Source organism: Hemitrygon akajei, chromosome 29 (genome assembly GCF_048418815.1).
Source record: "Hemitrygon akajei chromosome 29, sHemAka1.3, whole genome shotgun sequence".
Lineage (NCBI taxonomy): Eukaryota > Metazoa > Chordata > Chondrichthyes > Myliobatiformes > Dasyatidae > Hemitrygon > Hemitrygon akajei.
Window position 1 is genome coordinate 23,331,043 of NC_133152.1, and position 20,220 is coordinate 23,351,262.

At 39.7% G+C, this 20,220-nt stretch overlaps 1 protein-coding gene across 1 annotated transcript in view; it reads left to right on the plus strand.

The window, feature by feature from the left end:
• slc66a1 (solute carrier family 66 member 1) overlaps positions 1-17,399 on the plus strand; it is a 33,335-nt gene extending 15,936 nt beyond the window's left edge. The window contains exons 6-8 of the mRNA XM_073031879.1: positions 3,436-3,528; positions 3,700-3,885; positions 10,668-17,399. Coding sequence (XP_072887980.1) covers positions 3,436-3,528; positions 3,700-3,885; positions 10,668-10,754 — 366 coding nt within the window. The 3' untranslated portion in view covers positions 10,755-17,399. The remainder of the gene's footprint in view (positions 1-3,435; positions 3,529-3,699; positions 3,886-10,667) is intronic.
• The last annotated feature ends 2,821 nt before the right edge of the window (positions 17,400-20,220 follow it).

A 20,220-nucleotide genomic window follows, 5' to 3' on the forward strand; every position in this document is an offset into this window, starting at 1 on the left:
TGCTCCCTGCTTCCTTCCCTCTCCCTTCCCCTTTTCCTAACCGTGATTCCAGTCTCCTCGCCCACTTCCCACTCTCAGTCCACAATAGTCAAAAATTTGTTCTTTTTTGCAGCAGTGCAGTACATAAATTACTACAATACTGTGCAAAAGTCTTAGGCACCCCAATTATATATGTGTGCCTAAAACTTGTTTTTTTTTCACAAGCTTGGCCAACATACATTACATTTCTTTGCTTGGTCTGCCTTTTTTCCATTGTTGGGAACTTGGTGTCTTTTACCATAATATGGACCCTTTCCTTTGTCTGTTTTCTCAATACTTCTGTAGGCTGATCTATCCCACTGAACACCATCACAAACAGCACTTAGCGGTATGTTTCAGAGGTTCTTTCACAATTGACTGATGTGCCGCTCCATGCCTTCTGTGTTTGTTTTTCAGTTTTGTCTCCTTCGTAGGCCTTGTTCCATCAGGAGTCAATAGATGAAAGGCACTTATTACTCTAGATTCCTGTTAATTGTCAGATTCACTTGGTCTGCTTTTCTTCATTGGTTCCTTGTCGTCAGCAGTGGATTGCTGCAATTTGATTTAGTTCCTTGACCTAAATTAAGTTTTATCAATATACGTGAACTTCAGTATTCAAATGTATGTGCATTCTAGGTAACAGGAAGTTCTGAATCCTGACTGCTCATTTGCATTTTCTGAGATACCAGTGTTGCATTTAAAAAAAATTCAAAAGAATTCTAAAAGTCTTTCAGTCATTGAAAATATACAATATCATTCAACCCTTTGCAAAATATTCTTGTTAAGGAAATCCATGTCTATGTTTAAAGTTTTGTTGGCATAGGAGCAGAATTAGGCTGTTCAGCCCATCTAGTCTGCTCTGCCATTCAAAGTTCAAAGCCATTCCATCATGGCTGATTTATTATCCTTCTCAATCCCATTCTCCTGTCTTCTTGTAACCTTTGATATTAATCCACCTATCAGCCTCTGCTTTAAGAATACCCAACTGACTTGGCTTCCACACCCATTTGTGGCAATGAATCCCACAGATTCACCACCCCCAGGCTAAAGAAATTCCTCCTCATTCTCACAAATCAATGAATCTGGTGTGTAAAAAAATAAATATAAATAAATAAATAAATAAATAAATAAATAAATCACTCCCTACTTATACATAGTTCTTTCCTTTTGCTTGTTTTCTTTCTTTCCACTCTTTTCTATAAGTGTGTACTTCAGATAAATACTTTGTGGAGATTTGTGATATATATGATTATATGATATATAAGTACAATGTCTGAAATACATCTTATGGAAATGTTTGATGAAGAACTTCAATAAAAAAATTTAAAAAAAATCCTCCTCATCTCTGTTCTAAAGGGACTTACTTCTGTTCTGAGGCTGTGCCTAGACTGCTCTGCCCACCCACTTTGTTCCAATTTATCTCTTAAAATACCAATTTTGAATTCCCACTTTGAGTATACGCTAATCACCAATTTCCCAAAATGCTAATTTCTCTCCAGAATGTAGGCACCTCATGAAATAGAAGCATGCATATTTCTTAACACCTTAACCAGGAATCCATACGGCTTCTGTGGAATGTGGGGCTTTCTCAACCACCAATATGAATTCCAAAGGAAAGAAATAAAAAAAACACAAACTTAAAACAGAGTAAGACAAACTTTTCTTCCTTTAGAACCTTCGTAAATTACAAAACCAGAAAATAAACAGCTAATTTTCAGAGGAAAATTTTTAACACCTGTTCCAAAGAATAAAGGAAAAGATGAATAGGTGAAGCCTAAAGCAATCACACAAATTATTAAAGAAGCACTACTTCAGATAAACAGTCTTTTAGCTGGCCACATTCAAACCCTCTTCAAATGTCCTTCCAATGTAGATTTTAAAAACATATATTAGCTTCACAGCCATTCACTCACTCATGCACGCACTCTCTCTCCTCCTACACATAAAAGTAAGCTTACATTACCCATCTCATGAAATATTTTCAAACTCACAGACTATTCAATGATTCAAAAACAGACCCTTAGACACCATCAGATTTTTGAATGGTCCATGAACACTGTCATTGTTTCTTTCAGTTTTTTACTTTTTTTTGTGATCTGTATTAATTTTAAGTCTTTTTCCCTGAATTTCTGCCACAAAACAACAGGTTTCACCTCATACAAGACAGTGATAAGTCTGATTCTGATTGTGACTAATGCAATCCAGTTCAAAAAAATTACTTAAAGGATTAAAACTTTAACAAAACAGTTTAAAATAAATTCATACTCACCTTACAGGGTCTTTTAACATTTAACAACAAAGCATACAGGGAGTCTCTTATGCTCATGGGCAAATAAGCATCCAAACAACTCTAGTCAACCAAAATTTCAACAACATCCAAGCTTTCTCATATTCTAATAAATGATATGATTCTGATTATGCCTTGTTTGTATTGTTGTAACAGACAATGTGTCTCACTGTAAAACAGTTAAAACATGGATAATCTTTTATTACATACCTTGCTTCCATCTATATCTGGGATATATGTGTCTGGGTTTGAATCCTGGTAAGCTTCCTGTCCAATTTGATGAGTGAATCTTAACAGTGGCTAAATCTTCAGCAATCACCTTGTGACCTTCCTTCACTTTCCCCTGATCCAACACCCTGGCCAATGATACTTTCTCAAAATAAGTGAATCTCAGTGGCATCCCCAAGTCCAGGACCTCCTGGTTGGCTGAGCTTGGTCTTTCCTGGAGCACATTGGGTAAACAGGATTACGCCTTTCTGGACTGTTTGCTCTGAAATTACCTCATATGCCTGATAATTTTGCTTGTGTGACCTCTGACAGGATCACTGACTTTCTGAATTATTGTTTCCCGATTATTCACTTCCCTCTAGTAGCAGTTTCACTTCCCCTTAAAGACACAATTGCTCTCCTTGTTACTGCCTTATTCCCACCGATTCAGCTTCTGGGCTAGCATTTCCAGATCCATCTCATCACCTTCCTCTTTTGCCATTTCTATTGCTGCTACACTGTGAGTGCTTCCCATATCTCTCATTCAACCCAGATTTCTGTTCAGTTCTTCCTTAAGTTGTTCTAATACTTCTGTCTACTTCCCAACTGAGTCTCCTTATCCTTGTATCTAGCTGGTTCCGCTTGCACGTTGTTTAATCATTCTCCATTCCAGTTCCTTTCCTTCTCCAGCTCTGCCTTGACACTCAGCTCTCTCTTGCAAGTTTTTCCATGTTAATTCCAGTAATGAGCATAAAGTAAGGGACTAAAACCCCTTTCATTCAAAATTTTAAATTTCAATTACAGGAGAATAATTTCATCTGTTACTTATTTTCTTGTAATTTGTATAATATCTTATTTCTTATAATATCTTGTAATTAGCATCAAACTTTACTAATCTTTAATTTTGTGTTTTTTTTTTGCAGACATTTACTACACAGGAAATCATTGGATTTATAGTTGGCTCATTTTCATCAGTATTCTACCTGGTATCCAGGTTGCCTCAGTTGTGCAGAAATGTAAGTGTGTTTCAGGTTATTAGGGTAATGAAGATACTGTTTGGTATAGAAGCTGTAAAGAATGCACAAGATCTAACGACATTCATTCCCCATTGAAGGAAGAAAACTGAGAAATAGCCCTCGTACTGTTCTTTTTTTCCACTAACAAGTTTACATATGTTTTCTCCTCAGATGAAGAGGAAGTCTACCGAAGGCATATCTCTTTGCCTCTTTGCCTTGATGATTCTTGGGAATCTTACATATGGCCTGTCCGTGTTGCTGAAGGTCCCAAGAAAGGGACAAACTGAGGATAACTACGTGGTGCATCATATTCCCTGGCTAGTGGGCAGCTTGGGAACTATGGCGCTCGATATTATGGTATCCTTTACCAGTCAAAAGTTCTTTATTTCTTCCAGAGGCACCATGTGGCCAGATATTCTGACACTAATCTACTTGGAGTCCTATGCAGTTGACTGCTGACAGTTGTGCTTCAGAGGTATAATGGTATTTTGTGGGCCAGGTAAGGCCAGCTCTGATTCCTTCTGAATTAGCTTGCTTCAACTGGTGTGGCAGTGCTAATGACATGATTTACTTCAGTGCTTCTTGAGTTATTGCCAATAGCAAAACTCAATAACCCTAACCCTAAGCACTCACTTCTTGAGTTAGTGCTTATGGCAATAACTCCTACTGGGCAATGGTACGTACAGAAGAAAGAAGCAAGCGCATCAGCTTGTGTAATACACAGTAATGGAACAGAACCAACTAACAAGGAATTAATAGCAAACATAACAGAAGTTGATGGAAATGAAACTAGGGAAATGTTAATTAAAAGCCAGATGGAGTGATGCTTAATGTGAGTAGTAAAGTGAACAGTAAAATAGATGACAAAGGACATGGTTAGTGATGAGTATCTCTTCCATCTTCTGCTCTTGCTCTCTCTCACTTCGGGATGGATAGGGAGGGAAGTACCACTGAATTCTGGAGGAAGTGGGACACCTATCTAGATAACCATTGTATCTCATTTGAAATGCACCATTTCCCTTTTCCCATTGGCAATAACATTATTAAAAAGTCAAGCTATGTTTATTGTCATTTCAACCATAGACTGCTGGTACAGTACACAGTAAAAACGAAACAACGTTCCTCCAGGACCCTGGTGCTACCTGAAACAACACAAAACTATGCAAGAGTATGTGAAACAGCTCAAGGCTACACTAGACCAAGTAAAACAACATTAAAAACTAGACTACAGATCTGCACAGGACTACATAAAGTGCACAAAACAGTGCAGGGCAGTACAATAATTAATAAACAAGCCATTAGGCACAGTAGAGGGCAAATTACAATATAATAAATGATGCAGATGTCAGTCTAGACTCTGGGTATTGAGGAGTCTGATGGCTTGGGGGAAGAAACTGTTGCACAATCTGGTCGTGACAGCCCGAATGCTTTGGTACCTTTTGTCAGATGACAGGAGAGAGAAGAGTTTATGTGAGGGGTGTGTGGGGTCCTTCACAATGCTGTTAGCTTTGCGGGTGCAGCATGTGGTGTAAATGTCTGTAATAGTGGAAGAGAGACCCTGATGATCTTCTCAGCTGACCTCACTATCCGCTGCAGGGTCTTGTGATCCGAGATGATGCAATTTCCTAACCAGGCAGTGATGCAGCTGCTCAGGATGCTCTCGATACATTCTCTGTAGAATGTGGTGAGGATGGGGTGGGGGGGGGGGGGTGGGAGATTGGCTTTTTTCAGACTTCGTAGAAAGTAGAAACGCTGCTGGCTTTCTTTGCTATGGAGCTGGTGTTGAGGGACCAGGTGAGATTCTCTGCCAGGTGAACACCAAGAAACTTGGTGCTCTTAACTATCTCAACAGAGGAGCCGTCAATGTTCAGCAGAGAGTGATCGCTCCGTGCCCTCCTGAAGTCAACAACCATCTCCTTTGTTTTGTTCACATTCAGAGACAGGTTGTTGGCTCTGCACCAGTCTGTTAGCTGCTGCACCTCCTCTCTGTATGCTGACTCATCGTTCTTGCTGATGAGACCCACCACGGTTGTGTCATCGGCAAACTTGATGTGATTCGAGCTGTGTGTCGCAGCACAGTCGTGGGTCAGCAGAGTGAATAGCAATGGACTGAGCACACAGCCCTGGGGGGCTCCCATGCTCAGTGTGATGGTGTTGGAGATGCTGCTCCTGATCCGGACTGACTGAGATCTCCCAGTCAGGAAGTCTAGGATCCAGTTGCGGAGGGAGGTGTTCAGGCCCAGCAGTTTCAGCTTTCCAATCAGGTGTTGAGGAATGATTGCGTTGAATGCTGAACTGAAGTCTATGAACAGCATTCGAACATATGTGTCTATTTTGTCCAGGTGGGTGAGGGCCAGGTGGAGGGTATTGGCGATGGCGTTGTCTGTTGAGCGGTTGGGACGATAAGTGAACTGCAGGGGTTCAGTGAGGGGGGTAGCAGGGTCTTTATGTGCCTCATGACGAGCCTCTCAAAACACTTGATGATGATGGATGAGGGTGCAACTGGACAGTAGTGGTTGAGGCAGGACATGAAGGCTTCTTCGGCATGGGGACGATGGTGGCAGCCTTGGAACACAGAGAGGCAGAATGCAGTGCTCTCACAGGTGATTGTTGGCAGCTAAAATTTCCAAGGAGTGAAAAACAGAACATTGCCACTTTTCCAAATAGTCTTTCACATTTACAGGAGGAGGGAGCCCAAGCTCATCCTATCCATGCAGACAGACAAGCTTCTGAATAGTCTAAGTAGCATTGGAGATTCTGTAATATTACTTGTGCTTCTAGGGTCTAAATTAGATGAGATCTTTGATCTCTGCACTTGTCAACATGAGGATAAATAGAAACAGAATCAGGTTTAATAGCACTGGTATATGTCATGAAATTTATTGTTATGTGGCAGCAGTACAATGCAATACATAGTGTGTGTGTATATATATATTTATAAGTAGTGCAAAAAGAGATTTAAAAAAATATAGTGAGGTAGTTTTCATGGGTTCAATGCCATTCAGAAATCTGGCAGAGGAGAAGAAGCTGTTCCTGAATCATTGAGTGTGTTCCTTCGGGCTCCTGTACCACCTCCTTGATGGTAGTAATGAGAAGAGGGCATATCTTGGGCAACTGGGCGTTCTTAATGATGGACGCCACCTTTTTGAGGCATTGCTCCTTGAAGATGTCCTGGATGCTGGAGAGGCTAGTGCCCATGATGGAGTAGGCTGAGTTTACAATTGTCTGCAGCTTATTTTGATCCTGTGCAGTGCCCCCCCCCCCCCCCAACCGCCTCCCCGTACCTGATAGTGATGCAGCCAGTTAGAATTATCTCATGGTACATCTGTAGAAATTTGAAACTGATTTTGCTGACATACCAAGTCTCCTCAAACTCCTAATGAAATGTAGCTGCTGTCATGCCACCATTGTAACTGCATCAATATGTTGAGCCCAGGATATATCCTCAGGGATATTGACACCGAGGAACTTGAAATTGCTCACCCTTTCCACTTCTGATCTCTCAGTGAGGACTGGTGTGTGTTCCCTTGTCTTACCCTTCCTGAAGCCCACAGTCAGTTTCGTCTTACATTGAGTGCAAGGTTGTTGCTGTGACACCACTCAACCAGCTGATCTTTGTCACTCCTGTTTGTCTTGTCACCATCTGAAATTCTGCCAGCAATAGTTGTGTTGTCAGCAAATTTATAGATGGCGTTTGGGTTCTGCCTAGCCACACAGTCATGGGTGCAGAGAGTGTAGAGCAGTGGCCTAATTTCACATCCCTGAAGTGCACCAGTGTTGGTTGTCAGCAAGGTGGAAATGTTGTTTTCGATCCACGCAAGTTGTGGTGTACCAGTTAGGAAGTTGAGGATTCAGTTGCAGAAGGAGGTTCAGAGGCCCGAGTTTTGGATCTTGTTGATCAGAACTGTAGGAATGTTAAACACTGAACTGTAATCAATAAACAGCAGCTTGACACAAGTATTTGTATAGCTCAGCTGTTTTATATTAAACTATTAATCTCACCAATAGAGATCGAGAGCACCCTTTATTTGATTTTAATGTTGATTTTAAGTGTGTAAGAATATTCTGTGACTTCTGATCTACAGTCAATTCAAGCTAAGGTTGATGGTTTAACATTGAAGGATCAACCCATGTTTTCCTGCTATCCAATTACGCTCGCTGCTGAAATTTTGAGCAAAATGTTTTTAATTGATATTTTGGGCCGGTGGAGGGATTCCTCATAAAAAATGGTTAGAAGTAAAAACTGTCATCACATTTACGGGACGCCTCAGGCTTGTACCTTAGTAATTTTCTGTATTGCTCTGTACTGCTGCCTCAAAAAAACCCTACAGATTTCATGTCACATGGGTGATGTCAACACTCCATGTTTACCCAGGACGTGCCCTCTTCTCATTGCTACCATCAGGAAGGGGGTACAGAAGCCTGAAGGCACACACTCAGCGATTCAGGAACAGTTACTTCCCCTCTGCCATCTGATTTCTGAATGGACATTGAACCCATGAACACTACCTCACTTTTTTCTGTTTCTACACAATTTTTAATTTAAATATTTAATGCAATTTATATACTTTAATTCATTTTTTCTATATTTATCATGCATTGCATTGTACTGCTGCTGTGAAGTTAACAAATTTCACGACATATGCTGATGATATTAAAACTGATTCTGATGTGGGTCTTTATTGTGGACTGAGAGTAGGAAAGAGACAGGGAGAGAGAATTGTGGTTGGAAATAGGGAAGCACCAGACAGACGTTCTCTTATGAACAAATAAACCAATTGACCTTGCGTGGTGTCTCAGGACTGGGTGTATTTGCAACCAATGCCACCTGCAGCGCTCCACCCTTGCCGTTCCCAGCATCCTTTGCTCCCGCCAGATCTACAGATTTGCTCTCCGCTCCACATTGATAAATACAGTACTGTGCAAAAGTCTTCAGCATCCTAGCTATACATATGTGCCTAAGACTTTTGCACTGGACTAAATCTGGAAATGTATTTGAAGAGGCACAGATAGAACATGCTAAATGGTCTCCTGTGCTGTCAGTTTTGTGTGATTTTATGAGATAAAAGATCAATTAATGTTTGAGAAATGAATGTTCATTGTTTAACATATTGGCAAATTATGGAACTGTCTGGACGGTTAACGTGGAAGTAAACTGGTAGAATTGAACTTGGCAGGATAGAGCATTGGTTAGAAAATGTGTTTTAAAGTATACCAGAAAATGAGTAAAGAGAACTTTTCTCCTGACTCTTGGTTTGATGTGCCCAACTTAAGATTGCCCAGCATTTGCTGTTAAATTTGAATGCATGCAGAATATGGAATAAGGTAAGTGATCTTGTAGCGCAGTTAGAGATTGATTGGCAAGTATGATGTGAGTATCACTTGAGTTGTGGCTGAAAGGAGGTTGCAGTTGGGAGCTTAATATCCAACGATACACATTGTATCCAAAGGACAGGCCGGTTGACAGAGCAGATGGTGTGGCTCTGTTGGTAAAAAATGAAATCAAATCCTTAGAAAGTGGTGACATAGGATTGGAAGATGTAGAATCCAGTTAAGTAACTGCAAGGATAAAAAGACTCTGGGAATTATATACAGGCATTTGTATGGTATCCAGGATGTGGTATACAAATTACAACAGGATTGAGAAAAGGCATGTAAAAAGGGTAATATTGCAGTGGTCTTGGGGGTTTCAATAAGCAAGTAGATTGAGAAAATCAGGTTGGTTCTTTATCCCAAGAGAGAGAATTTGTAGAATGCCTATGAGGTGGCTTCATTTTAGAGCAGTTTGTGGTTAAGCCCACTAGGGGAAAGGCTATTTTGGATTGGGTGTTGTGTAATGAACCAGATTTGATTGAGGAGCTTAAAGTAAAGGAACCCTTAGGAAACAGTGATCATAATATGATCAAATTCACTTTGCGATTTGAGAGGGAGAAGCTAAACTTAGGTATATCGTTATTACAGAGAGAATTACAGAGACATGAATAGAAACTGGTTAAAGCTTGTTGGAAGGGATGATGCTAGAACAGCAATGTCTGGAGCTTCTGGGAGAAATTCAGAAGGCACAGGATAGATAAATTCCAACAAAGTATTCTAAAGGTAGAATGACACAACCGTGGTTAACAAAACAACATAAAAGCAAAAGAGAGTCTCATAATTGAGAAACATTTGTGCAAAGTTAGAGCCTGACCTCAGTGGTTGGGAAGATGTTGGAGTCAATTGTTAAGGGTGTAGGCACATGATAAAATGGGTTAAAGTCCTCATGTTTTCCTTGAGGGAAAATCTTGTCTGACAAATCTGTTGGAATTCTTTGAGGAAATAACAAGCATGATAGATGACGGATAATTGGTGGATGTTGTGTACTTGGATTTTCAGAAGGCCTTTGACAAGGTACCGCACATGAGGTTGCTTAACAAGAGCCCATAGTATTACATAAGAAAATACCAACATAGAGGATTGGCTGATTGGCAGGAGATAAAGTAAGAATAAAGAGAGCCTTTTCTGGTCTGGTTCGTCTGATTTGGGACCGCTGTTTATGTTATATCCTAGTAATTTGGATGACAGAATTGATGGCTTTGTGGCCAAGTTTGCAAAGAATACAAAAGTAAGTGTTGATGGGTAGTGTGGAGAAAGCAGGGGGACTGCAGGTGGACTTGGACAGATTAGGCAAAGAGGTGGCAGATGGAATATAGTGTCGGATAGTGTATGGTTATGCACTTTGTGGTAGAAGGAATAAAACCACTTTTTTAAATGGGGAGAAAATTCAAAAATCTGAGGTGCAAAGGGATTTGGGCATCCTTGTGCAGGATTCCCTTAAGGTTAACTTGCAGGTTGAGTCAGAGGTGAAAGGCAAATGCAATTTTAGCATTAATTTCAAGTGGACTAGAATAGCAGGACGACCATTTGGAGGTCAGGTCATTGAGCATATTTAAGATGGAAGTTGATAGGTTCTTGATTTAGTCAGGGTGTAAAAGGTTATGGGAGAAGGCAGGTGAATGGGGTTGAGATGGAAAATAAATCTGCCATGAAATGGCAGAACATATACAATGGAGCTCCATGGTCTAATTCTGTTTTATATTTTCTGAACTTTTTTCATGAATACAATAAAAACATTTTGTTTCTCCTTAATGATATCTATGCAGATTTTAATTCAGTTTTTCATGTATAGAACACAGAAGACTGAAAGGGAGCCATTAATTCCTAAAGGACTGCAGAGAACATTACACTGAGGATTTTTAAAAATGGAAACAATGATAAGGGAAATACTTATGTAGATTCAACTGGAAAACCTGATTTAGTTTAGAAGACTATTTTGAGTCATGCACGATATCTAAACATTATGCTGCATTTCCACATTAATTAATTTTTACAAATATGCTGGAATCAAGGTCACCTGGGAAATACCTCACCCTTAAGAGCTTGTTGCACAAACCTGACTTTCATGCATCATTGTGTTCCCACTAGGTGAAGAGGGACAAAGGTGCACAATGTTTGTCTTCTTGGAAATCAGTGGATGGACCAATAGATGAAAGAACAGAGAAAAATGGGTGTAAAATTCATCCAGTCACAGCAATTTTAGATCATTTAGTTATGGACTTGTCCACTGGACTGCACCAGATGATCAGTTTCTTCGTCCACGTGTAATAATGTTGCTATTGATCAGGAATACTTGAAGGAGGAGTCAAATCAAATTTCACACCAAGATCTTGCCCTCCAGAAATTAACCAACCATTAATATTTTTACGAACTTAGGAATGGGGTGGTAAAGCTGCCCAGACAATTCTTGACCAAACAGCAATAATTTTATTTACAGTTGGGTTTTAATTAGACTTTTATTGAACTTGAAATAGTAAATATACAAATTCACATCATAGGAATTGCATTTTAAAAATGGAAAGATGCACTGGGTGACACAGTAGTGCATCTTGTAGAGCCACTGCTTCACAGGGACAACAGTGCCCCTTGTTCAGACTTGACCTGTGGAATTTGCATCTTCTCTATGTGACCGAGTAGATATTCTCCAAGTACTCTAGTTTCCTCCCACACCCCCAAGAATGCACAAGTTGGTAGGTGATTGGCCACTTTAAATTATTCCAATGGACTTGGTGGGCCCAAAATAAATATGAGGTTCTGCAGATGCAGGAAATCTTGAGCAACACACAAAATGCTAGAGGCAGCATCTGTGGAGTGGAATAAGCAGTCGACATTTCAGGCTGAGACCTGCATCAGGACTGGAAAGGGATGGGGCATAAATCAGAATAAGAAGGGTGAGGAAGGGGCTGCCTGCTTGTACTCCTTCACTTTGCCCCTACCTTAATCTGGCTTCTGCCCGCTTCCAATCCTGATGGCCCAAAATGTCACCTGTCCCTTCCATAGATGCTACCTGACTTGCTGACATCCTCCAGCATTTTGCGTGTGGAGAGCTGAAGAGCCTGTTCTGTGCTGCACCTCTCAGTGACTCTGTGGTGGTCCTGATGGTCCTGGTGACCTCTCTGTGGTCATGAGCCATTCGAAAACATATTCCTGGTCTGTACTGATTATCAACTACAACTTGGATACAGAATGGTTAAGAAATTAGGCAAGTTCCTCATCTGTTCAGTCACCTTTACCTGACCAGTGTATGAAGGTGTAAAGCTGGGGTGTAATTGGGCTGAGCTATGTGATGCTTTCAGAAGCTGACTGGCCCACTGACACTTGCTGTCTGGTTCCATCAACGGAAAATGACCACTTGAGTTATGTAGCAGAACGCAAAACACTGAACTGGTATCCCAGCAGGAATTTGGTTTACAGGGGATATTTCTGTGCAGGTAATCATAAACAGTGTTCCAGTTTTTAAATACATTATCTGTATTTTAATTGAAATATATTAATATTTTTGTATGAACAAGTGACAAAATCAAGAAAAGTCCAGTGTTTTGAATTTTTATGAGTTCTTATGGAACATTGTGGCTTATAAAATTAGTGAAACTATTTAATTTGATTTTGATCATTTGACTTTTTCAGAATTGAACCAATTAGCAGCAAAATTTGTTTATCCTTTATTATGTTAGTGATATGGGTAACATTCCTTTGGATTTACCATTGTTGTTCGGAATCTCAGTAGTTTATCTGGTAGTTTATCTCAAAGTTTATCTCAGTAGTTTATTTGGCCCATTGAGTCCACGCAGACTCTCCAGCTGGCCCTACTTCTGCATCCCCTCACTGTAGACATGCAAATTCTTTCAGATAATTATCCAGCTACCTCCACGACTACCCTTGACAGTGCATTATAGATTCTAACCATTCACCGCACACTGCCAGTCAACTTCATTTTGTGTTCCCTGGCTCTTGACCCTTCCACCAGTGAGAGCAGTTTCCTTCTACGTCCTTCATAATTCATTGGGTCCTCTAGTATCTCCTCTTTCAACTTTGGCTCCTCCAGCCTCTCCACACAACTAAAAATTCCTCAGTGAAGGAATCACTTGAGTAAAAGTGATTACTCCAAAGACTTTGCTTCCTAAAGTACAGTGCCAGTCATAAAGTTAATGATTCCTTTACTCTAGTACTGTCTATCTCTATTTATAAAGCCCAAGATCCTGTTTGGTTTTTTAACAACTTTCCCAATTATTTGGCCACTATTAACAAACTATACCTGTACTTGTACCTTTGTTAGAATTGTGCCATTGACTTTATATTGCCCTTTCTCATTCATCCTACCACAATGTAACTTGGCATTTCTCAGCATTGCTTGTTCCTCTTCAGGCACATTTTTCTCACTGCTTCCTCCTCTATCCTCACTTGTGTTGGGATCAAGATTCACAGAACCATTTTCTGCTCCTAATTCATTCTAATTTTCCTTTTCCTCCTGTAGTAACACTTAAAATCCAACCTTTTTCTTACTTTTTCCTCACATACTCCTGTATATCAGAATTATTTTAATGCAAAAGAAACATAGATTGATAGCTATTGATAACTTTGCACTTTGTATAAACTAGTTGATGTATAAATGTTTTTACTCTGGTATTTGACTTAGCAAGGTAGCAATATTTTAATTGTTTTATTCATGCATTTTTGGAGCTAAATCATTGGCACATAGAATGTACTTTTTAAAACAAGAACTACCTTTGCTGTCTGGATTTGCTCAATAGCTCTAATTAGTCCCCACATCTGGATGTTTCACTACAAGCCATTTGAAAATAATGACCTGTGTGTCAAATTAATTTTTCATTTATCCCACAAGACTGAATTGGCAACTCTGACTTCAGCCCAGGCAAAATCTTCTGCTTCAACCCATCATCCCTACTGGGGCATAGGCCCCTGACAGCAGCTCCCCAGAGTCCTAAGTTCTGGGCCAACAGAAGGGTGATCAGCTCTGTCCTTCCCGCTTTCACCATAGAACTTCATATGTCTCCTAGTCAAAAATCTTTCTTCTCTCAGGACTGAGTTCCATGGAGCTTCTGTTGCCATTTCTGTAGCTTGCTAGTCCCAGGCCCAACCCCCCTCCTTTTGCAGCCAGGCTTGGGACCGTCCATGGTGGAGTTCAACATAATCCTATCCACCAGTTAAATGTGATTGGTGACAGTGGCATAGTATGTAGTTATAAACTTAAACTTCAGGCTTTGTTTTCAAGCTTCGTTGTCTGAAGTATTATGAAGTATGTCCAGAGTTAGCCTAAACCCTTATAGTGCTGTCCTCCATCATTTCACACGTCCAGCTGCTGTAACTAAAAAGTACACCCACTGAAGATTTGCCAGCAAGTTAACTGAAAATAAACAAAGCTTATCCTAATATTTAATAATAATTATTTAAAAATTAAATCGGACTGCACGAAGGTTTGATCTCTACTTTTTTAAAGTAGAAAACCTGCTATTGATGGATATTTTTTTCTTCGTGCGATGTGAGCAAGCCCATCCCTTCTGAAAATCTTGAAGTAATCTCAGAATTCCTAAAGTACCAGTTAATTATTCAATTCGTACTTGACCAGAGTCAGTAGTGATTTCTGCGTTCCCCCTTTCCTCATCATCCCTTTGATTCTTATCCTAGTTAAGTTCTTGTGCATTTGACTCTGGTTTTTGTTTTAGGTACACGAGGGGTGGGGCCTGCAGAGATCCGGGCAAACAGAAATTGGGTTAGGCAGCTGGAGAAACAGGGTCAGCATGGATTCATTGGGCTGAAGGGCCTGCATGTGTGCTGTATTGCTCTATGACTCCAGAACTAGTTGCCCTCCCTATTTAAATATTTTAATATTCATTGTTATGTAATTTCTGAAGCAATATTGGGAGAAAATGGCACCTGTGACTGTGAGCACCAACAAGCACTGAAAGCTCATGGTTTTGGTATTTTTATGCATAATTTTCTTCTGGGCAACTTCCTATCTGATTCTTTTATTTTATGCATTTATTTGTTGCATTTGTGTTTGAAATTAGCTCCAATATATTGTAGATGGTATTAACTTATCAGACTGGCTGAGTTTTTGGGCTCTCATGTTTAAAACAATTCGTGCAAAATTACAGAGAAGGAAGTTTTTGCCCTGTTATCTCACTGTGTGGATGGTTAATTAGTTCCTGACGTAGGTTCCTCCAACAATTCTGAATATGTCATCCTAAACAGCTCTTGATAAAGGGTATCTGACTGTCCTCATCAGGACCAAATGACAGGAAGGTCCAAAAGAGGGAGAACAGGAGTGATGAGGATGAAAGTGCAGCCATTTACTAATTTGTTTGTTACCCCACGGGCTTGTTTGTATTAAATATGCAATTACAAGTACTTCCTTGTAGAAATAGACAGGGAATCTATTGAGCCCTTCATGCCTTATGTTTTATCCATCATGACTTATCCTTTTAAATCTTCACAAAAATTGGTGAATTGCCTTTTAATGTGGCTCTGTTTATTAATTTGGCTCTTCGTAATCTCTCAGAAGAAAGTTCAATTTCTGTTGCTCTGTACTGATTTCTAATAAGGATGTGCCGAGGCATTTTACAAAAATGCATCAAGGGAATGTCACTGGGCTACTTAAGAGGAAATGGAAAAAACTGGTCATAAATACATTGAAAAGGGTATCTTCACAGAGAATTTATCTCCTCTGCCATAGCCGAGGGGATAGGAATGTTTACAAAAGGTGCTGCAAAGTTACACAGCATTTCGTTGCACTTGTTGGTGTATACCAGTACTGATTGATAGATAATTTATTGATCCCAAAGGAAATTACAATGTCACAGTAGCATTGCAAGTGTACAGATATAAATATTAGAAGAAAAGTAGAAATAACAATAAATAATTTGCCACAAACAGCCTAACAGGAGGGGGTCATCACTTCGTTGGCTTGACTCATTATAGAGCCTAATGCCCAAGGGTAAAAAATGACCTCATATAGCGCTCTTTGGAGTAGCGCAGTTACCCAGACAATGGAGGATTCTGAGTAACGCACTTCTCACGTGAACTGTCTGGTGACAAATCTACCTTGTATTTATGAATAGTTACCTTCTGCACAGGATGCTTATGCAGTTTACTGGTCACTTTAGTGCATATGTGGTTTTCGAGTGATTATTTTTTCCAGTATATGTTGCTATGATATTGTAAATCACAAGATAGAGAGGCAACATTTCATTGTTGTACTACAATGTTCTTCCTAGTTTGACTAATAGAAAATATCAAGTTGTATTTTAATTATTTTTAATACAATAGTAGATCAGTTGATTTAAATGTTAGATAAATTGATTGCTATTTCTGGCATCTGAGAGTCAATTATTCAACAATGTAGATGTACGCATAATATATTGAGGATTTACCAAAGAAGCAGTTAATCGAATGAACATTTTTCATCCTCCTATCTTTTTATATTTGTTTTTTTTGCCTGAATAAACCAAACATCTAACAATGTTGGACACTAGAGGGCTGTGGGATTAATTAAATGAACGACTTTGGAAGGAGAAAGTAACTATTTAAATGCATCCAGTCACCTAGTGTTGAAAAAGACTGAGCTTGGCAACCTTTCACAGGCTGTCCACCCAAATGTCTGCCATTTCTTTGAAAGCGTTCCAATTAACTGTACATGCCAGCGTCCGATGATGCCCCCACCCCCTGCCACTTACCCAATTTTCCTTCCCACATTAAAATGGTTTTCTTAAAGTTACTATTGAATCTATTTCCTTCACCTTTTGGTTGTCTCAAATTAAAGCCACTCAGCAGTAGTAGAAATTCGGTTCCACTCCCGTCTGGTTCTTCGCCAGTTTATCGTGACTTTGTGCTGTCTGTTGGCTAACCTTCTTGCCAGAGAAAATAATTTTGCTGCTTCTACTCTACTCAGGCCTGTCCTAATATTGGACATCTTCCCTCATTCTTTCATTATAACTGCACTCTCCCATCTGAGAGGATCCCTAGTACAAATGTTGCAAAGCTTTGTTTTCTTAAGACGTGGATCTCGGAACTGAATGCAGCAGGCATAGGGGTCTGGTTAGTGACTGATAACAATTCAGCATAACTTCCTCATATATCTGTTTCAATGTACATAAATAATTATGTCTGCCTTTAATGATTCCCCCCCCCCCCCCCCACTGCATTGTTCAATTGAGCAAGGATACACTCTGTACTGCATGTCAGTATAGGCGGAAAGGGAGAGAAACTTGCATGCCTGTGAAGGAAATTGATCTCTGCTGAGCCTCAAGCTGCTCTCTTTAGGATATTCAGCACATTATGGTACTAATCGATTTTATTATAACAGAATCAATGTATTTCCAATAGCATACTCTTGAATACAAATAAAATTTATTTTGTTTTATGATATAATGTATGATAAATTCAGAATGAGTTCTGTTTTAAAAGTTTACAAACTTGTTTTAAACATTCCCAATCTTTCTACAATGGTCAATCTTTTACATAAACTATAATATTCAAAATATTTGTGTGTTTGTCTTTTTGTATACTGAGAATACAGAAATGGACAAAGTGCTTGAGGATAGGAAACAGATACTTGGAAGTGTGGATCTGAGACTTGAAATTACGTACAGGCCTAGGCTAAAGTTAAAATTGTGCTGGGTTTCAGCTTTTGCAGGTGCAGGATGGATGGTTGCTAATTAAATCCTTCGCCGTATCAAATCTGATCTGTATTAATTTTTGTGGGGATTCTTGCTCTGGAGTCCAGAAAGTAAATGAAAATTATTTAGCATTTATATTTATAGATATACGGATTATAATAAATCAGACCAGATTAATCTACCTGCACAAACCTGGATTAACGACCAAGGTGTTTAGGAGAGGGAGTGGGCCAGATGAACATAGAATAGTACAGCACATTACAGGCCCTTCAGCCCACAATGTTCTGCTGACCTTCAAACCCTGCCTCCCATATAACCTCCCACCTTAAATTCCTCCATATACCCGTCTAGTAGTCTCTTAAACTTCACTAGTGTATCTGTCTCCACCACTGACTCAGGCAGTGCATTCCACGCACCAACCACTCTCTGAGTGAAAAACCTTCCTCTAATATCCCCCTTGAACTTCCCTCCCCTTACCTTAAAGCCATGTCCTCTTGTACTGAGCAGTGGTGCCCTGGGGAAGAGGCAATGGCTGTCCACTCTATCTATTCCTCTTAATATCTTGTACACCTCTATCATGTCTCCTCTCATCCTCCTCCTCTCCAAAGAGTAAAGCCCTAGCTCCCTTAATCTCTGATCATAATTCATACTCTCTAAACCAGGCAGCATCCTGGTAAATCTCCTCTGTACCCTTTCCAATGCTTCCACATCCTTCCTATAGTGAGGCGACCAGAACTGACACAGTACTCCAAATGTGGCTTAACTAGAGTTTTATAGAGCTGCATCATTACATTGCGACTCTTAAACTCTATCCCTCAACTTATGAAAGCTAACACCCCATAAGCTTTCTTAACTACCCTATCTACCTGTGAGGCAACTTTCTGGGATCTGTGGATGTGTACCCTGATGAGAAGAAAATTCTCATTTCCACATGAGAAGAAAACATTTCTAACAAGATTTTTAGCTGCTACGTTCAATAACTATAGCCATAGAGCACTACAACCCTGAACCAGGCTCTTTGGCCCATGCTGAATTGTTATCCTGCCTATTCTCATCAACCTGTACCTGGACCATAGCCCTCCATACCTCTTTCCCCCTCCATATACTTGTCCAAATTTCCCTTAAGCGATGAAATTGAAGCCGCATCCACCTCTTGTGCTGGTGGCTAGTTCCATACTCTCACCACCCGTTGAGTAAAGAAGGTTCCCCTAAAATATTTCACCTTTCACCCTCCAGTTCAAGTCTCACCCAACCTCAGTGGAGAAAATCTGCTTGCATTTATCCTATCTAAACCCCTCATTTTGTATACCTCTATCAAATCTCCCCTCATTTTCCTCATTGATAATGTATCTAGATTTTTAAAGTGCATTCTGGACGCAAGTAAAATAGTTCTTATTTCAATGCTGTTCAAGTACGAGTCAATCTGTAAAAGAGCTTCGCATTTTGGGAGCTATGACTTACACTATTTGGCAATGATTCAAAGCAGATACTAAAAGGCAAAATCATAAAACTCCTGGCTAGCCTAGTCTGTGTGTCATGCCCAGTTTTAGTCACAGAAGTAAAAACAACTTAAAAGACAAAATGATGGGAGTGCAAAAGAACTCCAAAGCTGATAACTGGTGTCCAGTGTCGGTGTTAGGAAGAAAAACTTGAAGAGCTGTTTCCCTTCTAAAGAGCAGGTCTATGAGATTATATATTTAAATCCAAAAAATTAAACTTAAGGGAATGGAAAATGAATCCAGAACATTTTAAACTAACTGATAGGATCTGGAAAAGGGATATATTCAAACCATTCAGTGGAAGTTTTGAAAATAATAAGTTCTTGATATACAGAATAGTTTTCTGAACAGAGTGGTGAAAAAATTTTTGAGAAACACTTAAATGCTGAAATGAGGCATAATGAGTTTTCCACATGGATGAACATAAATCGATTAGATCTCCCTCATGCTTAATTATAATTTCAGCTTGTATGTGAACCATATAAACTTCTATCCATTCTAAGGTGTTGCCACGTGAAAGGCATTGCCTTTTGTTAGAAAGCAAACTTTCTCATTTTATTTCTTTTTTTGAGTTTTGCAAATTTGACACCTTTGCTTGTTTTCTACCTGATACCCTGAACATGCTGAGGAAGAATACCCCATCGATTCTGGGCATTTAGGAGAGATTGAGGATGTACTGTAAGTACCCAGAGAAGGAAGGGGTCAGGTTACCATGGATTTCCCATTATCCCACCTCCATCCCTTGCTGTCGTTCTGCCCAAGAATTCAAGCCCTTGGCATGAGTTCACTGGTCACCTTTTAAGTCGAACTGGAAAGGACTCTGTGGAATTCTGAAATACTGATCATGAAACATTGGTCATGCAGAGTCTGTAGTGACATCATAATGTCTCAGGTTGATAAACTTTCATCAGACCGAAAAATTTGGAAGTGAAGAATTCCAGATGTGAAGCTGCAGATGCTGAAAACCTGAAATTAAAAATCAGAAAATAATAGAGATTCTGGACAAAAAATGTTAAGATGGTGTTTATTGGTTGGGAAACACTTAAAGTTTTAAAATAATCGCCTTTCATCAGAACAGGGATGGAATGTTTGAGAGCCATTGAGTTCCCCTTTCCTTGGAAGTTATTTTCCTAGTTCTGATGAAAGAACAGAAGAAAATGAGAGTAGGAATGGGTCACATGATC